This window comes from Phyllobates terribilis, unplaced genomic scaffold, assembly GCF_046119375.1.
Source record: "Phyllobates terribilis strain yellow unplaced genomic scaffold, ASM4611937v1 Scaffold_4__5_contigs__length_816908805, whole genome shotgun sequence".
Taxonomy (NCBI): Eukaryota; Metazoa; Chordata; class Amphibia; order Anura; family Dendrobatidae; genus Phyllobates; species Phyllobates terribilis.
The window spans coordinates 814,698,644-814,718,112 of record NW_027362764.1 but is presented as its reverse complement, the minus strand read 5'-3'; the positions used below and the strand labels follow the sequence as shown (position 1 = coordinate 814,718,112).

The 19,469-nt window shown below is 47.6% G+C and overlaps 1 protein-coding gene across 3 annotated transcripts in view; it reads right to left on the bottom strand.

Moving 5' to 3' along the window:
• SLC39A4 (solute carrier family 39 member 4) overlaps nucleotides 1–19,469 on the bottom strand; it is a 135,255-nt gene that overhangs the window by 20,455 nt on the left and 95,331 nt on the right. For all 3 annotated transcript variants that reach the window (XR_012320207.1, XM_073680137.1, XM_073680136.1), the window contains exons 8-9: nucleotides 7,713–7,826; nucleotides 6,462–6,513 (exon numbers count right to left, since the gene is read on the bottom strand). Coding sequence is in view for 2 of the 3 variants with exons in the window: in XM_073680137.1 (XP_073536238.1) it covers nucleotides 6,462–6,513; nucleotides 7,713–7,826 (166 nt within the window). In the remaining variant the exon portion in view is untranslated. The remainder of the gene's footprint in view (nucleotides 1–6,461; nucleotides 6,514–7,712; nucleotides 7,827–19,469) is intronic.

Sequence of the window (19,469 nt, the reverse complement as noted above, 5' to 3'; positions counted from 1 at the left end):
CTGTTAAGCAAGCTACACCACCTGTAGTTTAGACACTTAATTTTTTCAAAGGAAATGATTCGGGACCATGGGATACTTAGTGAAGAGCATCAGGAGGCACCCCAAGGCATAGGGGCTGGGACTGGCAGTAGGATGCCTTGCGGTGGACAGCCGAGCTCGATCCTTATAAAAGCTTTTTAACTGCAGCAGCTTTAGTGGACGCTACTGGAGCTGGAATTACGCGGCTGCTGGCATGAGACTTGCCCTCCAATAGATCCTTGTAAATGGATTTAAAGTGTATTCATTCAAATTAGAGAGACAATTTAAATTAAAAAGCTTAGAGCTGCCTCCACCACAGGGGGGCTCGCTCGACCCACCAGCGGACAGGCACCAGTATTGGGAGAGGGGGGCTAGCCGTCAGGGTTCACCGCGGCTCTGGCACAAACCCGGCGACACGGAGGTGGCACGGGCAGGAGCGGACTGGCCGTGTCTGCTTCTCACTTTTTGGATTTTAGAAGGGCATGACATGCCTATATCTGTGTCTCCCCCTCCTTTTACTCCTCCACCTCTTTTATTTTCGCATGACTATATGTACTTGTCACTTTTCCATGTGTTAGTTATGTCTTCTGAGCAGTTTGTCAGCTTTTGGACACCTTTGAAGGTGTTTTCTATGTGTTTCTATGTGTTTTTGTTTTCCTGCCATTGTTTTTAACGGTGTTCGAAGGTGTTCGACGAACAGTTCGACGAACAGTTCGACGAACAGTTCGGCGAACACACGGGTGTTCGACGAACCGAACCAAACTCGAACACTACGGGGGTGGCTCAACACTAGACCTCATGTGGGGTGAGCTCCACCCTTCATGGTTTTATTAAAATATCTAACTTCTGCAATAACTTCTCGCTAGTTGATTGCAGAAGTTCACAAGTGATACCATATTTTTTATTACGAATTTACCTTTCTTTAGAGACTACACATGGCATAGCTGCGTTCCGTTATTTTTGTACTTTTGCGCCACAGCTCACCAGAAGAGCTCACAGATTCGGAAAAATATGCGTATTGTTCCTTAGCTGACCCTGTAGCTAAAAATATGAGTCCCATTATTATCGGAAGTATAGAACGTCCGATATTCCATATTTCATGTCGGTGCCTGTGAGACTGCAGATTGAACACATATGCAAATGGACATGTCTTGGTGTGAGGGAGGACTCCTTTGAAGCTAGGAGATGCATCCTCCTCACCCAGGTGTATATTCATTACAGGCCTGTGCTACTAGGAACTACATTTGTATGTTAATTAGAATGGACAATGGAGATTGCCACCTCTCTTGTTACACTGCTAATTTGCATAGAAGCAGCTGGCCAGAGCATCAAATAGTATAGGGGAGGGGGGATGGGTGGTCTGGAGGAAGAGAGAGACTTCTAATATTTTCTATGACACAGGGTATTTATTTATTTTATCTATTTATTTTGCTTCTGTTTTGTTTGTTTTTTGGGACAACACATGAGCCAGACTTGATGGGTCAGGACATGACTCGTACGCCAATCAACAAGATGAGAGCCGGATGTGATGGGACGAGACGTGAACTGGAAATGATGGTGTCAGGAGATGAGCCAGATGTGACGGGACAAGGTGTGAACCAGACATGATGGGAATGAACATGAGCCGGATGTGAAGGGACAAGGTGTGAACCAGACATGATGGGAATGAACATGAGCCGGATGTGACGGGGCAAGGTGTGAACCAGACATGATGGGAATGAACATGAGCCGGATGTGACGAGACAAGATGTGAACCAGACATGATGGGAATGAACATGAGCTGGATGTGACGGGGCAAGGTGTGAACCAGACATGATGGGAATGAACATGAGCCGGATGTGACGGGACAAGGTGTGAACCAGACATGATGGGAATGAACATGAGCCGGATGTGACGGGACAAGGTGTGAACCAGACATGATGGGAATGAACATGAGCCGGATGTGACGGGGCAAGGTGTGAACCAGACATGATGGGAATGAACATGAGCCGGATGTGACGGGACAAGATGTGAACCAGACATGATGGGAATGAACATGAGCCGGATGTGACGGGACAAGGTGTGAACCAGACCTGATGGGAATGAACATGAGCCGGATGTGACGGGACAAGGTGTGAACCAGACCTGATGGGAATGAACATGAGCCGGATGTGACTGGGCAAGGTGTGAACCAGACATGATGGGAATGAACATGAGCCGGATGTGACGGGGCAAGGTGTGAACCAGACATGATGGGAATGAACATGAGCCGAATGTGACGGGACAAGGTGTGAACCAGACATGATGGGAATGAACATGAGCCGGATGTGACGGGACAAGGTGTGAACCAGACATGATGGGAATGAACATGAGCCAAATGTGACGGGACAAGGTGTGAACCAGACATGATGGGAATGAACATGAGCCAAATGTGACGGGACAAGGTGTGAACCAGACATGATGGGAATGAACATGAGCCAGATGTGACGGGACAAGGTGTGAACCAGACATGATGGGAATAAACATGAGCCGTATGTGACGGGACAAGGTGTGAACCAGACATGATGGGAATGAACGTGAGCCAGATGTGACGGGACAAGGTGTGAACCAGACATGATGGGAATGAACGTGAGCCGGATGTGACGGGACAAGGTGTGAACCAGACATGATGGGAATGAACATGAGCCAAATGTGACGGGACAAGGTGTGAACCAGACATGATGGGAATGAACCTGAGCCGGATGTGACGGGACAAGGTGTGAACCAGACATGATGGGAATGAACATGAGCCGGATGTGACGGGACAAGGTGTGAACCAGACATGATGGGAATGAACGTGAGCCGGATGTGACGGGACAAGGTGTGAACCAGACATGATGGGAATAAACATGAGCTGGATGTGACGGGACAAGGTGTGAACCAGACATGATGGGAATGAACATGAGCCGGATGTGATGGGACAAGGTGTGAACCAGACATGATGGGAATGAACATGAGCCGGATGTGACGGGACAAGGTGTGAACCAGACATGATGGGAATGAACGTGAGCCGGATGTGACGGGACAAGGTGTGAACCAGACATGATGGGAATAAACATGAGCTGGATGTGACGGGACAAGGTGTGAACCAGACATGATGGGAATGAACATGAGCCGGATGTGATGGGACAAGGTGTGAACCAGACATGATGGGAATGAACATGAGCCGGATGTGACGGGACAAGGTGTGAACCAGACATGATGGGAATGAACATGAGCCGGTTGTGACGGGACAAGGTGTGAACCAGACATGATGGGAATGAACATGAGCCGGATGTGATGGGACGAGATGTGAACTGGAATTGATTGATGGTGTCAGGAGATGAGCCAGATGTGACGGGACAAGGTGTGAACCAGACATGATGGGAATGAACATGCGACGGGACAAGGTGTGAACCAGACATGATGGGAATGAACATGAGCCGGATGTGACGGGACAAGGTGAGAACTAGACATGATGGGAATGAACATGAGCCAGGATGTGACGGACAAGGTGAGAACCAGACATGATGGGAATGAACATGAGCCAGATGTGACGGGACAAGTTGTGAACCAGACATGATGGGAATGAACATGAGCCGGATGTGAAGGGACAAGGTGTGAACCAGACATGATGGGAATGAACATGAGCCGGATGTGAAGGGACAAGGTGAGAACCAGACATGATGGGAATGAACATGAGCCGGATGTGAAGGGACAAGGTGAGAACCAGACATGATGGGAATGAACATGAGCCGGATGTGACGGGACAAGGTGAGAACTAGACATGATGGGAATGAACATGAGCCGGATGTGATGGGACAAGGTGAGAACCAGACATGATGGGAATGAACATGAGCCAGATGTGACGGGACAAGGTGAGAACCAGACATGATGGGAATGAACATGAGCCAGATGTGACGGGACAAGTTGTGAACCAGACATGATGGGAATTAACATGAGCCGGATGTGACGGGACAAGGTGTGAACCAGACATGATGGGAATGAACATGAGCCAGATGTGAAGGGACAAGGTGTGAACCAGACATGATGGGAATGAACATGAGCCGGATGTGAAGGGACAAGGTGTGAACCAGACATGATGGGAATGAACATGAGCCAGATGTGACGGGACAAGGTGAGAACCAGACATGATGGGAATGAACATGAGCCGGATGTGACGGGACAAGGTGAGAACCAGACATGATGGGAATGAACATGAGCCGGTTGTGACGGGACAAGGTGTGAACCAGACATGATGGGAATGAACATGAGCCGGATGTGATGGGACGAGATGTGAACTGGAATTGATTGATGGTGTCAGGAGATGAGCCAGATGTGACGGGACAAGGTGTGAACCAGACATGATGGGAATGAACATGTGACGGGACAAGGTGTGAACCAGACATGATGGGAATGAACATGAGCCGGATGTGACGGGACAAGGTGAGAACTAGACATGATGGGAATGAACATGAGCCGGATGTGACGGACAAGGTGAGAACCAGACATGATGGGAATGAACATGAGCCAGATGTGACGGGACAAGTTGTGAACCAGACATGATGGGAATGAACATGAGCCGGATGTGACGGGACAAGGTGTGAACCAGACATGATGGGAATGAACATGAGCCGGATGTGAAGGGACAAGGTGTGAACCAGACATGATGGGAATGAACATGAGCCGGATGTGAAGGGACAAGGTGAGAACCAGACATGATGGGAATGAACATGAGCCGGATGTGTAGGGACAAGGTGAGAACCAGACCTGATGGGAATGAACATGAGCCGGATGTGACGGGACAAGGTGTGAACCAGACCTGATGGGAATGAACATGAGCCGGATGTGACTGGGCAAGGTGTGAACCAGACATGATGGGAATGAACATGAGCCGGATGTGACGGGACAAGGTGAGAACCAGACATGATGGGAATGAACATGAGCCGGTTGTGACGGGACAAGGTGTGAACCAGACATGATGGGAATGAACATGAGCCGGATGTGTTGGGACGAGATGTGAACTGGAATTGATTGATGGTGTCAGGAGATGAGCCAGATGTGACGGGACAAGGTGTGAACCAGACATGATGGGAATGAACATGTGACGGGACAAGGTGTGAACCAGACATGATGGGAATGAACATGAGCCGGATGTGACGGGACAAGGTGAGAACCAGACATGATGGGAATGAACATGAGCCGGATGTGACGGACAAGGTGAGAACCAGACATGATGGGAATGAACATGAGCCAGATGTGACGGGACAAGTTGTGAACCAGACATGATGGGAATGAACATGAGCCGGATGTGACGGGACAAGGTGTGAACCAGACATGATGGGAATGAACATGAGCCGGATGTGAAGGGACAAGGTGTGAACCAGACATGATGGGAATGAACATGAGCCGGATGTGAAGGGACAAGGTGAGAACCAGACATGATGGGAATGAACATGAGCCGGATGTGTAGGGACAAGGTGAGAACCAGACATGATGGGAATGAACATGAGCCGGATGTGACGGGACAAGGTGAGAACTAGACATGATGGGAATGAACATGAGCCGGATGTGACGGGACAAGGTGAGAACCAGACATGATGGGAATGAACATGAGCCGGATGTGACGGGACAAGGTGAGAACCAGACATGATGGGAATGAACATGAGCCGGATGTGACGGGATAAGTTGTGAACCAGACATGATGGGAATGAACATGAGCCGGATGTGACGGGATAAGTTGTGAACCAGACATGATGGGAATGAACATGAGCCGGATGTGACGGGACAAGGTGAGAACTAGACATGATGGGAATGAACATGAGCCGGATGTGATGGGACAAGTTGTGAACCAGACATGATGGGAATGAACATGAGCCGGATGTGACGGGACAAGGTGAGAACCAGACATGATGGGAATGAACATGAGCCGGATGTGACGGGACAAGGTGTGAACCAGACATGATGGGAATGAACATGAGCCGGATGTGACGGGACAAGGTGAGAACCAGACATGATGGGAATGAACATGAGCCGGATGTGACGGGACAAGGTGTTAACCAGACATGATGGGAATGAACATGAGCCAGATGTGACGGGACAAGGTGTGAACCAGACATGATGGGAATGAACATGAGCTGGATGTGACGGGACAAGGTGTGAACCAGACATGATGGGAATGAACAGGAGCCGGATGTGACGGGACAAGGTGTGAACCAGACATGATGGGAATGAAGATGAGCCGGATGTGTTGGGACGAGATGTGAACCAGACATGATGGGAATGAACATGAGCCAGATGTGACGGGGCAAGGTGTGAACCAGACATGATGGGAATGAACATGAGGCGGATATGATGAGACATCTTATGAGCTGGACAGGACATGAGATGAGAAAAGACGTGAGTCAGACATAATGAGACATGGCATGAGCCAGGATGGGACTTACCACGACTTCTCACTGGTGGTGGACTCTTCTGAATCTCAATATCTGGACTGACCTTAGACAAAAAACAGCAAAGTGAGACGCCATGTAATACTGCATCCTTAAGCCACAGCACTAAAATGCCGTACACCATACTGATACTTGATGACTATGCTAAGAATATCTGCTGACCTGACCATCTAAAAAATGGCAATGGTGAGGAGCGGAGTACCACCTAGGTGGTTAGCTCCTTCTTTGATGCCAAAGGGTAGTTTAGGACAATTAAAAGCTGCTCCTGCACCAATAGCAAGTTTAGGGATACCCGGTGAGGGTGGGAGGGTATTCTCTTTTTCTCTTTGATATAACCAGTTCTCCTGTGTTCTTATGTTATTACCATGAACCCTTGGAGCCTTGGTAGGAGGGGATGAATTAAGACTGTTTTTAAACTTATTATGCACTTTTTATTAGCTCAATGTTATTCCCACATACCTCTCCTTGATGAGCTCATGTGGGGGCTGATTGTGGGATGTGCTGGGTCTGTTACAATTTTATGAGATTTCCAACTTACAGATATCTTCGTCCCTGGAAGTCCCAGGCAATAGATATTGTTATCACGTGTCTTCTTTCGATTTTACATTGATATAGAGATCAAGCATGGCCTGGATAGCATCATCCGTCAGACTGGTCTTAAGTTGGAGGGATTACAATGACCTTACAGTGATGTGAGTGAATGTGTTCTGTTCGTTCGCAATGACACCGAAAATATATCCCCATAAATATTGGATTGATGTAAACCCCATCATCACTGACACCGGCTGGGCTGCGAGAGATTCTTTGATCAGAGGAAGCTTATGCCTCTGTAAACTAATCTTACCTGGTCACTGCAGGGGGCCACCTCTTCAATAGAAGTGCAGATGTTAGCTCTTTCGCTCTTCCCCTGTTATAATTAGTTTTTCTCACTTCCTCATATCTTCAATGTGTGGTGATATGTCCCCTACTCTGGAGATGTCTGTATGGATTTTAATTTTTCCATATGACACATGCCAAGTGTGAGAGATGCCACTAAGCATGGCCACCACTGAAGGTGACACTAAGCATCGTGCTTCATTGAGAAAAAAGAAATCCTATTCTGCATTTCTGTACCAACTCTCTGTTACTTTTCCCAGGCGAGCACACCACTTACAGGACATAAAGATCTGCTTCAAGGCTTTTCATAGTGGAAGAACGTATTTAACCCTTCCTCAGAGTATTTCTATACACTTCTCTGTAACATACCAGGTCTGTCTGGGACATAGACTGCTTTTGCTGTTTCTTTTTCTTCTTTTCCTCATGGAAGTTTTGCAGGTAGACCCCGTGGTCATGTCCATGGCCTTCATGATCATCATCGTCCTGACAATGAAAAACAATACAACTAGTCAGGAGCTGGCTCTTTACTGACCGCGTTGTCTCTGGACACTGACAGATTATGGTGAGCCAGCATTCTTAAGAACGTTGGTATCACAATACACTTTCAATGTAAACACCATGCCGACACCCCAATAACGGAGTAAAATGCACATTTATCAGCTAAAATCATTCATCTTGTTTAATCAGGACTTACACTGCCAGGAACCATGGCAGCCTATGTGCACGGAGTCATCCATTACAGATCTGCCTGTGTAATCAGGACTCCCACTGCCTAGAACAATAGCAACCTATGTGCACGGAGTCAGCTATTACAGATCTGCCTGTGTAATCAGGACTCCCACTGCCTATAACAAGGGCAGCCTATGTGCACGGAGTCATCCATTACAGATCTGCCTGTGTAATCAGGACTCCCACTGCCTAGAACAATGGCAACCTATGTGCACGGAGTCAGCTATTACAGATCTGCCTGTGTAATCAGGACTCCCACTGCCTATAACAAGGGCAGCCTATGTGCACGGAGTCATCCATTACAGATCTGCCTGTGTAATCAGGACTCCCACTGCCTAGAACAATGGCAACCTATGTGCACGGAGTCAGCTATTACAGATCTGCCTGTGTAATCAGGACTCCCACTGCCTAGAACAATGGCAGCCTATGTGCACCGAGTCAGCTATTACAGATCTGCCTGTGTAATCAGGACTCCCACTGCCTAGAACAATGGCAGCCTATGTGCACAGAGTCAGCTATTACAGATCTGCCTGTGTAATCAGGACTCCCACTGCCTAGAACAATGGCAGCCTATGTGCACGGAGTCATCCATTACAGATCTGCCTGTGTAATCAGGACTCCCACTGCCTAGAACAATGGCAACCTATGTGCATGGAGTCAGCTATTACAGATCTGCCTGTGTAATCAGGACTCCCACTGCCTAGAACAATGGCAACCTATGTGCACGGAGTCATCTATTACAGATCTGCCTGTGTAATCAGGACTCCCACTGCCTAGAACAATGGCAGCCTATGTGCACCGAGTCAGCTATTACAGATCTGCCTGTGTAATCAGGACTCCCACTGCCTAGAACAATGGCAGCCTATGTGCACCGAGTCAGCTATTACAGATCTGCCTGTGTAATCAGGACTCCCACTGCCTAGAACAATGGCAGCCTATGTGCACAGAGTCAGCTATTACAGATCTGCCTGTGTAATCAGGACTCCCACTGCCTAGAACAATGGCAGCCTATGTGCACGGAGTCATCCATTACAGATCTGCCTGTGTAATCAGGACTCCCACTGCCTAGAACAATGGCAACCTATGTGCACGGAGTCAGCTATTACAGATCTGCCTGTGTAATCAGGACTCCCACTGCCTAGAACAATGGCAGCCTATGTGCACCGAGTCAGCTATTACAGATCTGCCTGTGTAATCAGGACTCCCACTGCCTAGAACAATGGCAGCCTATGTGCACAGAGTCAGCTATTACAGATCTGCCTGTGTAATCAGGACTCCCACTGCCTAGAACAATGGCAGCCTATGTGCACGGAGTCATCCATTACAGATCTGCCTGTGTAATCAGGACTCCCACTGCCTAGAACAATGGCAACCTATGTGCATGGAGTCAGCTATTACAGATCTGCCTGTGTAATCAGGACTCCCACTGCCTAGAACAATGGCAACCTATGTGCACGGAGTCATCTATTACAGATCTGCCTGTGTAATCAGGACTCCCACTGCCTAGAACAATGGCAGCCTATGTGCACCGAGTCAGCTATTACAGATCTGCCTGTGTAATCAGGACTCCCACTGCCTAGAACAATGGCAGCCTATGTGCACCGAGTCAGCTATTACAGATCTGCCTGTGTAATCAGGACTCCCACTGCCTAGAACAATGGCAGCCTATGTGCACAGAGTCAGCTATTACAGATCTGCCTGTGTAATCAGGACTCCCACTGCCTAGAACAATGGCAGCCTATGTGCACGGAGTCATCCATTACAGATCTGCCTGTGTAATCAGGACTCCCACTGCCTAGAACAATGGCAGCCTATGTGCACCGAGTCAGCTATTACAGATCTGCCTGTGTAATCAGGACTCCCACTGCCTAGAACAATGGCAGCCTATGTGCACGGAGTCATCCATTACAGATCTGCCTGTGTAATCAGGACTCCCACTGCCTAGAACAATGGCAGCCTATGTGCACGGAGTCATCCATTACAGATCTGCCTGTGTAATCAGGACTCCCACTGCCTAGAACAATGGCAGCCTATGTGCACCGAGTCAGCTATTACAGATCTGCCTGTGTAATCAGGACTCCCACTGCCTAGAACAATGGCAGCCTATGTGCACGGAGTCATCCATTACAGATCTGCCTGTGTAATCAGGACTCCCACTGCCTAGAACAATGGCAGCCTATGTGCACCGAGTCAGCTATTACAGATCTGCCTGTGTAATCAGGACTCCCACTGCCTAGAACAATGGCAGCCTATGTGCATGGAGTCATCCATTACAGATCTGCCTGTGTAATCAGGACTCCCACTGCCTAGAACAATGGCAACCTATGTGCTTGGAGTCATCTATTACAGATCTGCCTGTGTAATCAGGACTCCCACTGCCTAGAACAATGGCAACCTATGTGCATGGAGTCAGCTATTACAGATCTGCCTGTGTAATCAGGACTCCCACTGCCTAGAACAATGGCAGCCTATGTGCACCGAGTCAGCTATTACAGATCTGCCTGTGTAATCAGGACTCCCACTGCCTATAACAATGGCAACCTATGTGCACGGAGTCAGTTATTACAGATCTGCCTGTGTAATCAGGACTCCCACTGCCTAGAACAATGGCAGCCTATGTGCACCGAGTCAGCTATTACAGATCTGCCTGTGTAATCAGGACTCCCACTGCCTAGAACAATGGCAGCCTATGTGCACCGAGTCAGCTATTACAGATCTGCCTGTGTAATCAGGACTCCCACTGCCTAGAACAATGGCAGCCTATGTGCACCGAGTCAGCTATTACAGATCTGCCTGTGTAATCAGGACTCCCACTGCCTAGAACAATGGCAACCTGGAGCAAGTTCAGAGAAGAGCGACCAGAATGGTGACTGGTCTGCAAACCATGTCCTATGAGGAACGGTTGCAGGATTTGGGAATGTTTAGCTTGCAAAAAAGAAGACTGAGAGGAGACTTAATAGCTGTCTACAAATATCTCAAGGGCTGTCACATTGTAGAAGGATCATCTTTATTCTCATTTGCACAGGGAAAGACTAGAAGCAACGGGATGAAACTAAATGGAAGGAGACACAGATTAGATATTAGAAAAAACTTTTTGACAGTTAGGGTGATTAATGAGTGGAACAGGCGGCCACGAGAGGTGGTGAGTTCCCCTTCAATGGACGTCTTCAAACAGAGACTGGACAGATATCTGTCTGAGATGATCTAGTGAATCCTGCTTTGAGCAGGGGGTTGGACCAGATGACCCAGGAGGTCCCTTCCAACTCTACCATTCTATGATTCTATGATTCTATGATTCTATGTGCATGGAGTCAGCTATTACAGATCTGCCTGTGTAATCAGGACTCCCACTGCCTAGAACAATGGCAACCTATGTGCACAGAGTCATCTATTACAGATCTACCACAGATCGCTTAGTACACATCATTTACTGCCTCAGTAATCAGGACTCGCACCGCCGAGAACATTGGCAGCCTATGTGCACCGAGTCAGCTATTACAGATCTGCCTGTGTAATCAGGACTCCCACTGCCTAGAACAATGGCAGCCTATGTGCACCGAGTCAGCTATTACAGATCTGCCTGTGTAATCAGGACTCGCACTGCCGAGAACATTGGCAGCCTATGTGCACCGAGTCAGCTATTACAGATCTGCCTGTGTAATCAGGACTCCCACTGCCTAGAACAATGGCAGCCTATGTGCACCGAGTCAGCTATTACAGATCTGCCTGTGTAATCAGGACTCGCACTGCCGAGAACATTGGCAGCCTATGTGCACCGAGTCAGCTATTACAGATCTGCCTGTGTAATCAGGACTCCCACTGCCTAGAACAATGGCAGCCTATGTGCACCGAGTCAGCTATTACAGATCTGCCTGTGTAATCAGGACTCCCACTGCCTAGAACAATGGCAGCCTATGTGCACGGAGTCAGTTATTACAGATCTGCCTGTGTAATCAGGACTCCCACTGCCGAGAACAATGGCAACCTATGTGCACGGAGTCATCTATTACAGATCTGCCTGTGTAATCAGGACTCCCACTGCCTAGAACAATGGCAGCCTATGTGCACCGAGTCAGCTATTACAGATCTGCCTGTGTAATCAGGACTCCCACTGCCTATAACAATGGCAACCTATGTGCACGGAGTCAGTTATTACAGATCTGCCTGTGTAATCAGGACTCCCACTGCCGAGAACAATGGCAGCCTATGTGCACAGAGTCATCTATTACAGATCTGCCTGTGTAATCAGGACTCCCACTGCCTAGAACAATGGCAGCCTATGTGCATGGAGTCATCCATTACAGATCTGCCTGTGTAATCAGGACTCCCACTGCCTAGAACAATGGCAGCCTATGTGCACAGAGTCATCTATTACAGATCTACCACAGATCGCTTAGTAAACATCATTTACTGCCTCAGTAATCAGGACTCGCACCGCCGAGAACCATGAAAGGCTATGTGCACTGAGAGATATATTACAGATCTGCCTGTGTAATCAGGACTCGCACTGCCGAGAACATTGGCAGACTATGCACTGAGAAATGTCTTATAAATAGCTTAATGCGCAACTTTCTGTCTGTGTAAACAGGCTTTTAAATGAACGCTGATCAGTAAATACCTATTGGCAGTCAATCAGTGCCACCAGTCAGTCCCTGTAAATGGTCAGATATCTCCCAGGAGGGACAGATTCCCATCAGACCTCTACTATGGCCATACAGGTAGGTATAGAGTTACATTTCTATCACCTGTATGTCCATAGTAGAGGTCAGATATCTCCCAGGGAGGACAGACTCCCATCAGACCTCTACTATGGCCATACAGGTAGGTATAGAGTTACATTTCTATCACCTGTATGCCCATAGTAGAGGTCAGATATCTCCCAGGGGGGACAGACTCCCATCAGACCTCTACTATGGCCATACAGGTAGGTATAGAGTTACATTTCTATCACCTGTATGCCCATAGTAGAGGTCAGATATCTCCCAGGGGGGACAGACTCCCATCAGACCTCTACTATGGGCCATACAGGTAGGTATAGAGTTACATTTCTATCACCTGTATGTCCATAGTAGAGGTCAGATATCTCCCAGGAGGGACAGACTCCCATCAGACCTCTACTATGGCCATACAGGTAGGTATAGAGTTACATTTCTATCACCTGTATGCCCATAGTAGAGGTCAGATATCTCCCAGGAGGGACAGACTCCCATCAGACCTCTACTATGGGCCATACAGGTAGGTATAGAGTTACATTTCTATCACCTGTATGTCCATAGTAGAGGTCAGATATCTTCCAGGGGGGACAGATTCCCATCAGACCTCTACTATGGCCATACAGGTAGGTATAGAGTTACATTTCTATCACCTGTATGTCCATAGTAGAGGTCAGATATCTCCCAGGGGGGACAGACTCCCATCAGACCTCTACTATGGCCATACAGGTAGGTATAGAGTTACATTTCTATCACCTGTATGTCCATAGTAGAGGTCAGATATCTCCCAGGGGGGACAGATTCCCATCAGACCTCTACTATGACCATACAGGTAGGTATAGAGTTACATTTCTATCACCTGTATGTCCATAGTAGAGGTCAGATATCTCCCAGGGGGGACAGATTCCCATCAGACCTCTGCTATGGCCATACAGGTAGGTATAGAGTTACATTTCTATCACCTGTATGGCCATAGTAGAGGTCAGATATCTCCCAGGGGGGACAGATTCCCATCAGACCTCTGCTATGGCCATACAGGTAGGTATAGAGTTACATTTCTATCACCTGTATGTCCATAGTAGAGGTCAGATATCTCCCAGGAGGGACAGACTCCCATCAGACCTCTACTATGGCCATACAGGTAGGTATAGAGTTACATTTCTATCACCTGTATGTCCATAGTAGAGGTCAGATATCTCCCAGGGGGGACAGACTCCCATCAGACCTCTACTATGGCCATACAGGTAGGTATAGAGTTACATTTCTATCACCTGTATGCCCATAGTAGAGGTCAGATATCTCCCAGGGGGGACAGACTCCCATCAGACCTCTACTATAGCCATACAGGTAGGTATAGAGCTACATTTCTATCACCTGTATGCCCATAGTAGAGGTCAGATATCTCCCAGGGGGGACAGATTCCCATCAGACCTCTACTATTGCCATACAGGTAGGTATAGAGTTACATTTCTATCACCTGTATGCCCATAGTAGAGGTCAGATATCTCCCCGGGGGGACAGATTCCCATCAGACCTCTGCTATGGCCATACAGGTAGGTACAGAGTTACATTTCTATCACCTGTATGCCCATAGTAGAGGTCAGATATCTCCCAGGAGGGACAGATTCCCATCAGACCTCTACTATGAGCCATACAGGTAGGTATAGAGTTACATTTCTATCACCTGTATGCCCATAGTAGATGTCAGATATCTCCCCGGGGGGACAGATTCCCATCAGACCTCTACTATGGGCCATACAGGTAGGTATAGAGTTACATTTCTATCACCTGTATGTCCATAGTAGAGGTCAGATATCACCCAGGAGGGACAGATTCCCATCAGACCTCTACTATGGGCATACAGGTAGGTATAGAGTTACATTTCTATCACCTGTATGTCCATAGTAGAGGTCAGATATCACCCAGGAGGGACAGATTCCCATCAGACCTCTACTATGGGCATACAGGTAGGTATAGAGTTACATTTCTATCACCTGTATACCCATAGTAGAGGTCAGATATCTCCCAGGGGGGACAGATTCCCATCAGACCTCTACTATGGCCATACAGGTAGGTATAGAGTTACATTTCTATCACCTGTATGCCCATAGTAGAGGTCAGATATCTCCCAGGGGGGACAGATTCCCATCAGACCTCTACTATGGCCATACAGGTAGGTATAGAGTTACATTTCTATCACCTGTATGCCCATAGTAGAGGTCAGATATCTCCCAGGGGGGACAGATTCCCATCAGACCTCTACTATGGCCATACAGGTAGGTATAGAGTTACATTTCTATCACCTGTATGTCCATAGTAGAGGTCAGATATCTCCCAGGGGGAACAGACTCCCATCAGACCTCTACTATGGCCATACAGGTAGGTATAGAGTTACATTTCTATCACCTGTATGTCCATAGTAGAGGTCAGATATCTCCCAGGGGGGACAGACTCCCATCAGACCTCTACTATGGCCATACAGGTAGGTATAGAGTTACATTTCTATCACCTGTATGTCCATAGTAGAGGTCAGATATCTCCCAGGGAGGACAGACTCCCATCAGACCTCTACTATGGGCCATACAGGTAGGTATAGAGTTACATTTCTATCACCTGTATGGCCATAGTAGAGGTCAGATATCTCCCAGGGGGGACAGACTCCCATCAGACCTCTACTATGGGCCATACAGGTAGGTATAGAGTTACATTTCTATCACCTGTATGGCCATAGTAGAGGTCAGATATCTCCCAGGGGGGACAGACTCCCATCAGACCTCTACTATGGCCATACAGGTAGGTATAGAGTTACATTTCTATCACCTGTATGTCCATAGTAGAGGTCAGATATCTCCCAGGGGGGACAGATTCCCATCAGACCTCTACTATGACCATACAGGTAGGTATAGAGTTACATTTCTATCACCTGTATGCCCATAGTAGAGGTCAGATATCTCCCAGGAGGGACAGATTCCCATCAGACCTCTACTATGACCATACAGGTAGGTATAGAGCTACATTTCTATCACCTGTATGCCCATAGTAGAGGTCAGATATCTCCCAGGGGGAACAGACTCCCATCAGACCTCTACTATGGCCATACAGGTAGGTATAGAGTTACATTTCTATCACCTGTATGTCCATAGTAGAGGTCAGATATCTCCCAGGGGGGACAGACTCCCATCAGACCTCTACTATGGCCATACAGGTAGGTATAGAGTTACATTTCTATCACCTGTATGCCCATAGTAGAGGTCAGATATCTCCCAGGGGGGACAGACTCCCATCAGACCTCTACTATGGCCATACAGGTAGGTATAGAGTTACATTTCTATCACCTGTATGCCCATAGTAGAGGTCAGATATCTCCCAGGGGGGACAGATTCCCATCAGACCTCTACTATGGGCCATACAGGTAGGTATAGAGTTACATTTCTATCACCTGTATGCCCATAGTAGAGGTCAGATATCTCCCAGGGGGACAGATTCCCATCAGACCTCTACTATGGGCCATACAGGTAGGTATAGAGTTACATTTCTATCACCTGTATGCCCATAGTAGAGGTCAGATATCTCCCAGGGGGGACAGACTCCCATCAGACCTCTACTATGGGCCATACAGGTAGGTATAGAGTTACATTTCTATCACCTGTATGGCCATAGTAGAGGTCAGATATCTCCCAGGGGGGACAGACTCCCATCAGACCTCTACTATGGGCCATACAGGTAGGTATAGAGTTACATTTCTATCACCTGTATGGCCATAGTAGAGGTCAGATATCTCCCAGGGGGGACAGACTCCCATCAGACCTCTACTATGGCCATACAGGTAGGTATAGAGTTACATTTCTATCACCTGTATGTCCATAGTAGAGGTCAGATATCTCCCAGGGGGGACAGATTCCCATCAGACCTCTACTATGACCATACAGGTAGGTATAGAGTTACATTTCTATCACCTGTATGCCCATAGTAGAGGTCAGATATCTCCCAGGAGGGACAGATTCCCATCAGACCTCTACTATGACCATACAGGTAGGTATAGAGCTACATTTCTATCACCTGTATGCCCATAGTAGAGGTCAGATATCTCCCAGGGGGAACAGACTCCCATCAGACCTCTACTATGACCATACAGGTAGGTATAGAGTTACATTTCTATCACCTGTATGCCCATAGTAGAGGTCAGATATCTCCCAGGGGGGACAGATTCCCATCAGACCTCTACTATGGGCCATACAGGTAGGTATAGAGTTACATTTCTATCACCTGTATGTCCATAGTAGAGGTCAGATATCTCCCAGGGGGGACAGATTCCCATCAGACCTCTACTATAGCCATACAGGTAGGTATAGAGTTACATTTCTATCACCTGTATGCCCATAGTAGAGGTCAGATATCCCCCAGGAGGGACAGACTCCCATCAGACCTCTACTATGGCCATACAGGTAGGTATAGAGTTACATTTCTATCACCTGTATGCCCATAGTAGAGGTCAGATATCTCCCAGGGGGGACAGATTCCCATCAGACCTCTACTATGGCCATACAGGTAGGTATAGAGTTACATTTCTATCACCTGTATGCCCATAGTAGAGGTCAGATATCCCCCAGGAGGGACAGATTCCCATCAGACCTCTACTATGGCCATACAGGTAGGTATAGAGTTACATTTCTATCACCTGTATGCCCATAGTAGAGGTCAGATATCCCCCAGGAGGGACAGACTCACATCAGACCTCTACTATGGCCATACAGGTAGGTATAGAGTTACATTTCTATCACCTGTATGTCCATAGTAGAGGTCAGATATCTCCCAGGGGTGACAGACTCCCATCAGACCTCTACTATGGGCCATACAGGTAGGTATAGAGTTACATTTCTATCACCTGTATACCCATAGTAGAGGTCAGATATCTCCCAGGGGGAACAGACTCCCATCAGACCTCTACTATGGCCATACAGGTAGGTATAGAGTTACATTTCTATCACCTGTATGTCCATAGTAGAGGTCAGATATCTCCCAGGGAGGACACACTCCCATCAGACCTCTACTATGGCCATACAGGTAGGTATAGAGTTACATTTCTATCACCTGTATGTCCATAGTAGAGGTCAGATATCTCCCCGGGGGGACAGACTCCCATCAGACCTCTACTATGGCCATACAGGTAGGTATAGAGTTACATTTCTATCACCTGTATGGCCATAGTAGAGGTCAGATATCTCCCAGGGGGGACAGACTCCCATCAGACCTCTACTATGGCCATACAGGTAGGTATAGAGTTACATTTCTATCACCTGTATGTCCATAGTAGAGGTCAGATATCTCCCAGGGGGGACAGATTCCCATCAGACCTCTACTATGACCATACAGGTAGGTATAGAGTTACATTTCTATCACCTGTATGCCCATAGTAGAGGTCAGATATCTCCCAGGAGGGACAGATTCCCATCAGACCTCTACTATGACCATACAGGTAGGTATAGAGTTACATTTCTATCACCTGTATGCCCATAGTAGAGGTCAGATATCTCCCAGGGGGAACAGACTCCCATCAGACCTCTACTATGACCATACAGGTAGGTATAGAGTTACATTTCTATCACCTGTATGCCCATAGTAGAGGTCAGATATCTCCCAGGGGGGACAGATTCCCATCAGACCTCTACTATGGGCCATACAGGTAGGTATAGAGTTACATTTCTATCACCTGTATGTCCATAGTAGAGGTCAGATATCTCCCAGGGGGGACAGATTCCCATCAGACCTCTACTATAGCCATACAGGTAGGTATAGAGTTACATTTCTATCACCTGTATGCCCATAGTAGAGGTCAGATATCCCCCAGGAGGGACAGACTCCCATCAGACCTCTACTATGGCCATACAGGTAGGTATAGAGTTACATTTCTATCACCTGTATGCCCATAGTAGAGGTCAGATATCTCCCAGGGGGGACAGATTCCCATCAGACCTCTACTATGGCCATACAGGTAGGTATAGAGTTACATTTCTATCACCTGTATGCCCATAGTAGAGGTCAGATATCCCCCAGGAGGGACAGATTCCCATCAGACCTCTACTATGGCCATACAGGTAGGTATAGAGTTACATTTCTATCACCTGTATGCCCATAGTAGAGGTCAGATATCCCCCAGGAGGGACAGACTCACATCAGACCTCTACTATGGCCATACAGGTAGGTATAGAGTTACATTTCTATCACCTGTATGTCCATAGTAGAGGTCAGATATCTCCCAGGGGTGACAGACTCCCATCAGACCTCTACTATGGGCCATACAGGTAGGTATAGAGTTACATTTCTATCACCTGTATACCCATAGTAGAGGTCAGATATCTCCCAGGGGGGACAGATTCCCATCAGACCTCTACTATGGGCCATACAGGTAGGTATAGAGTTACATTTCTATCACCTGTATGGCCATAGTAGAGGTCAGATATCTCCCAGGGGGGACAGACTCCCATCAGACCTCTACTATAGCCATACAGGTAGGTATAGAGTTACATTTCTATCACCTGTATGCCCATAGTAGAGGTCAGATATCTCCCCGGGGGGACAGACTCCCATCAGACCTCTACTATGGCCATACAGGTAGGTATAGAGTTACATTTCTATCACCTGTATGGCCATAGTAGAGGTCAGATATCTCCCAGGGGGGACAGAT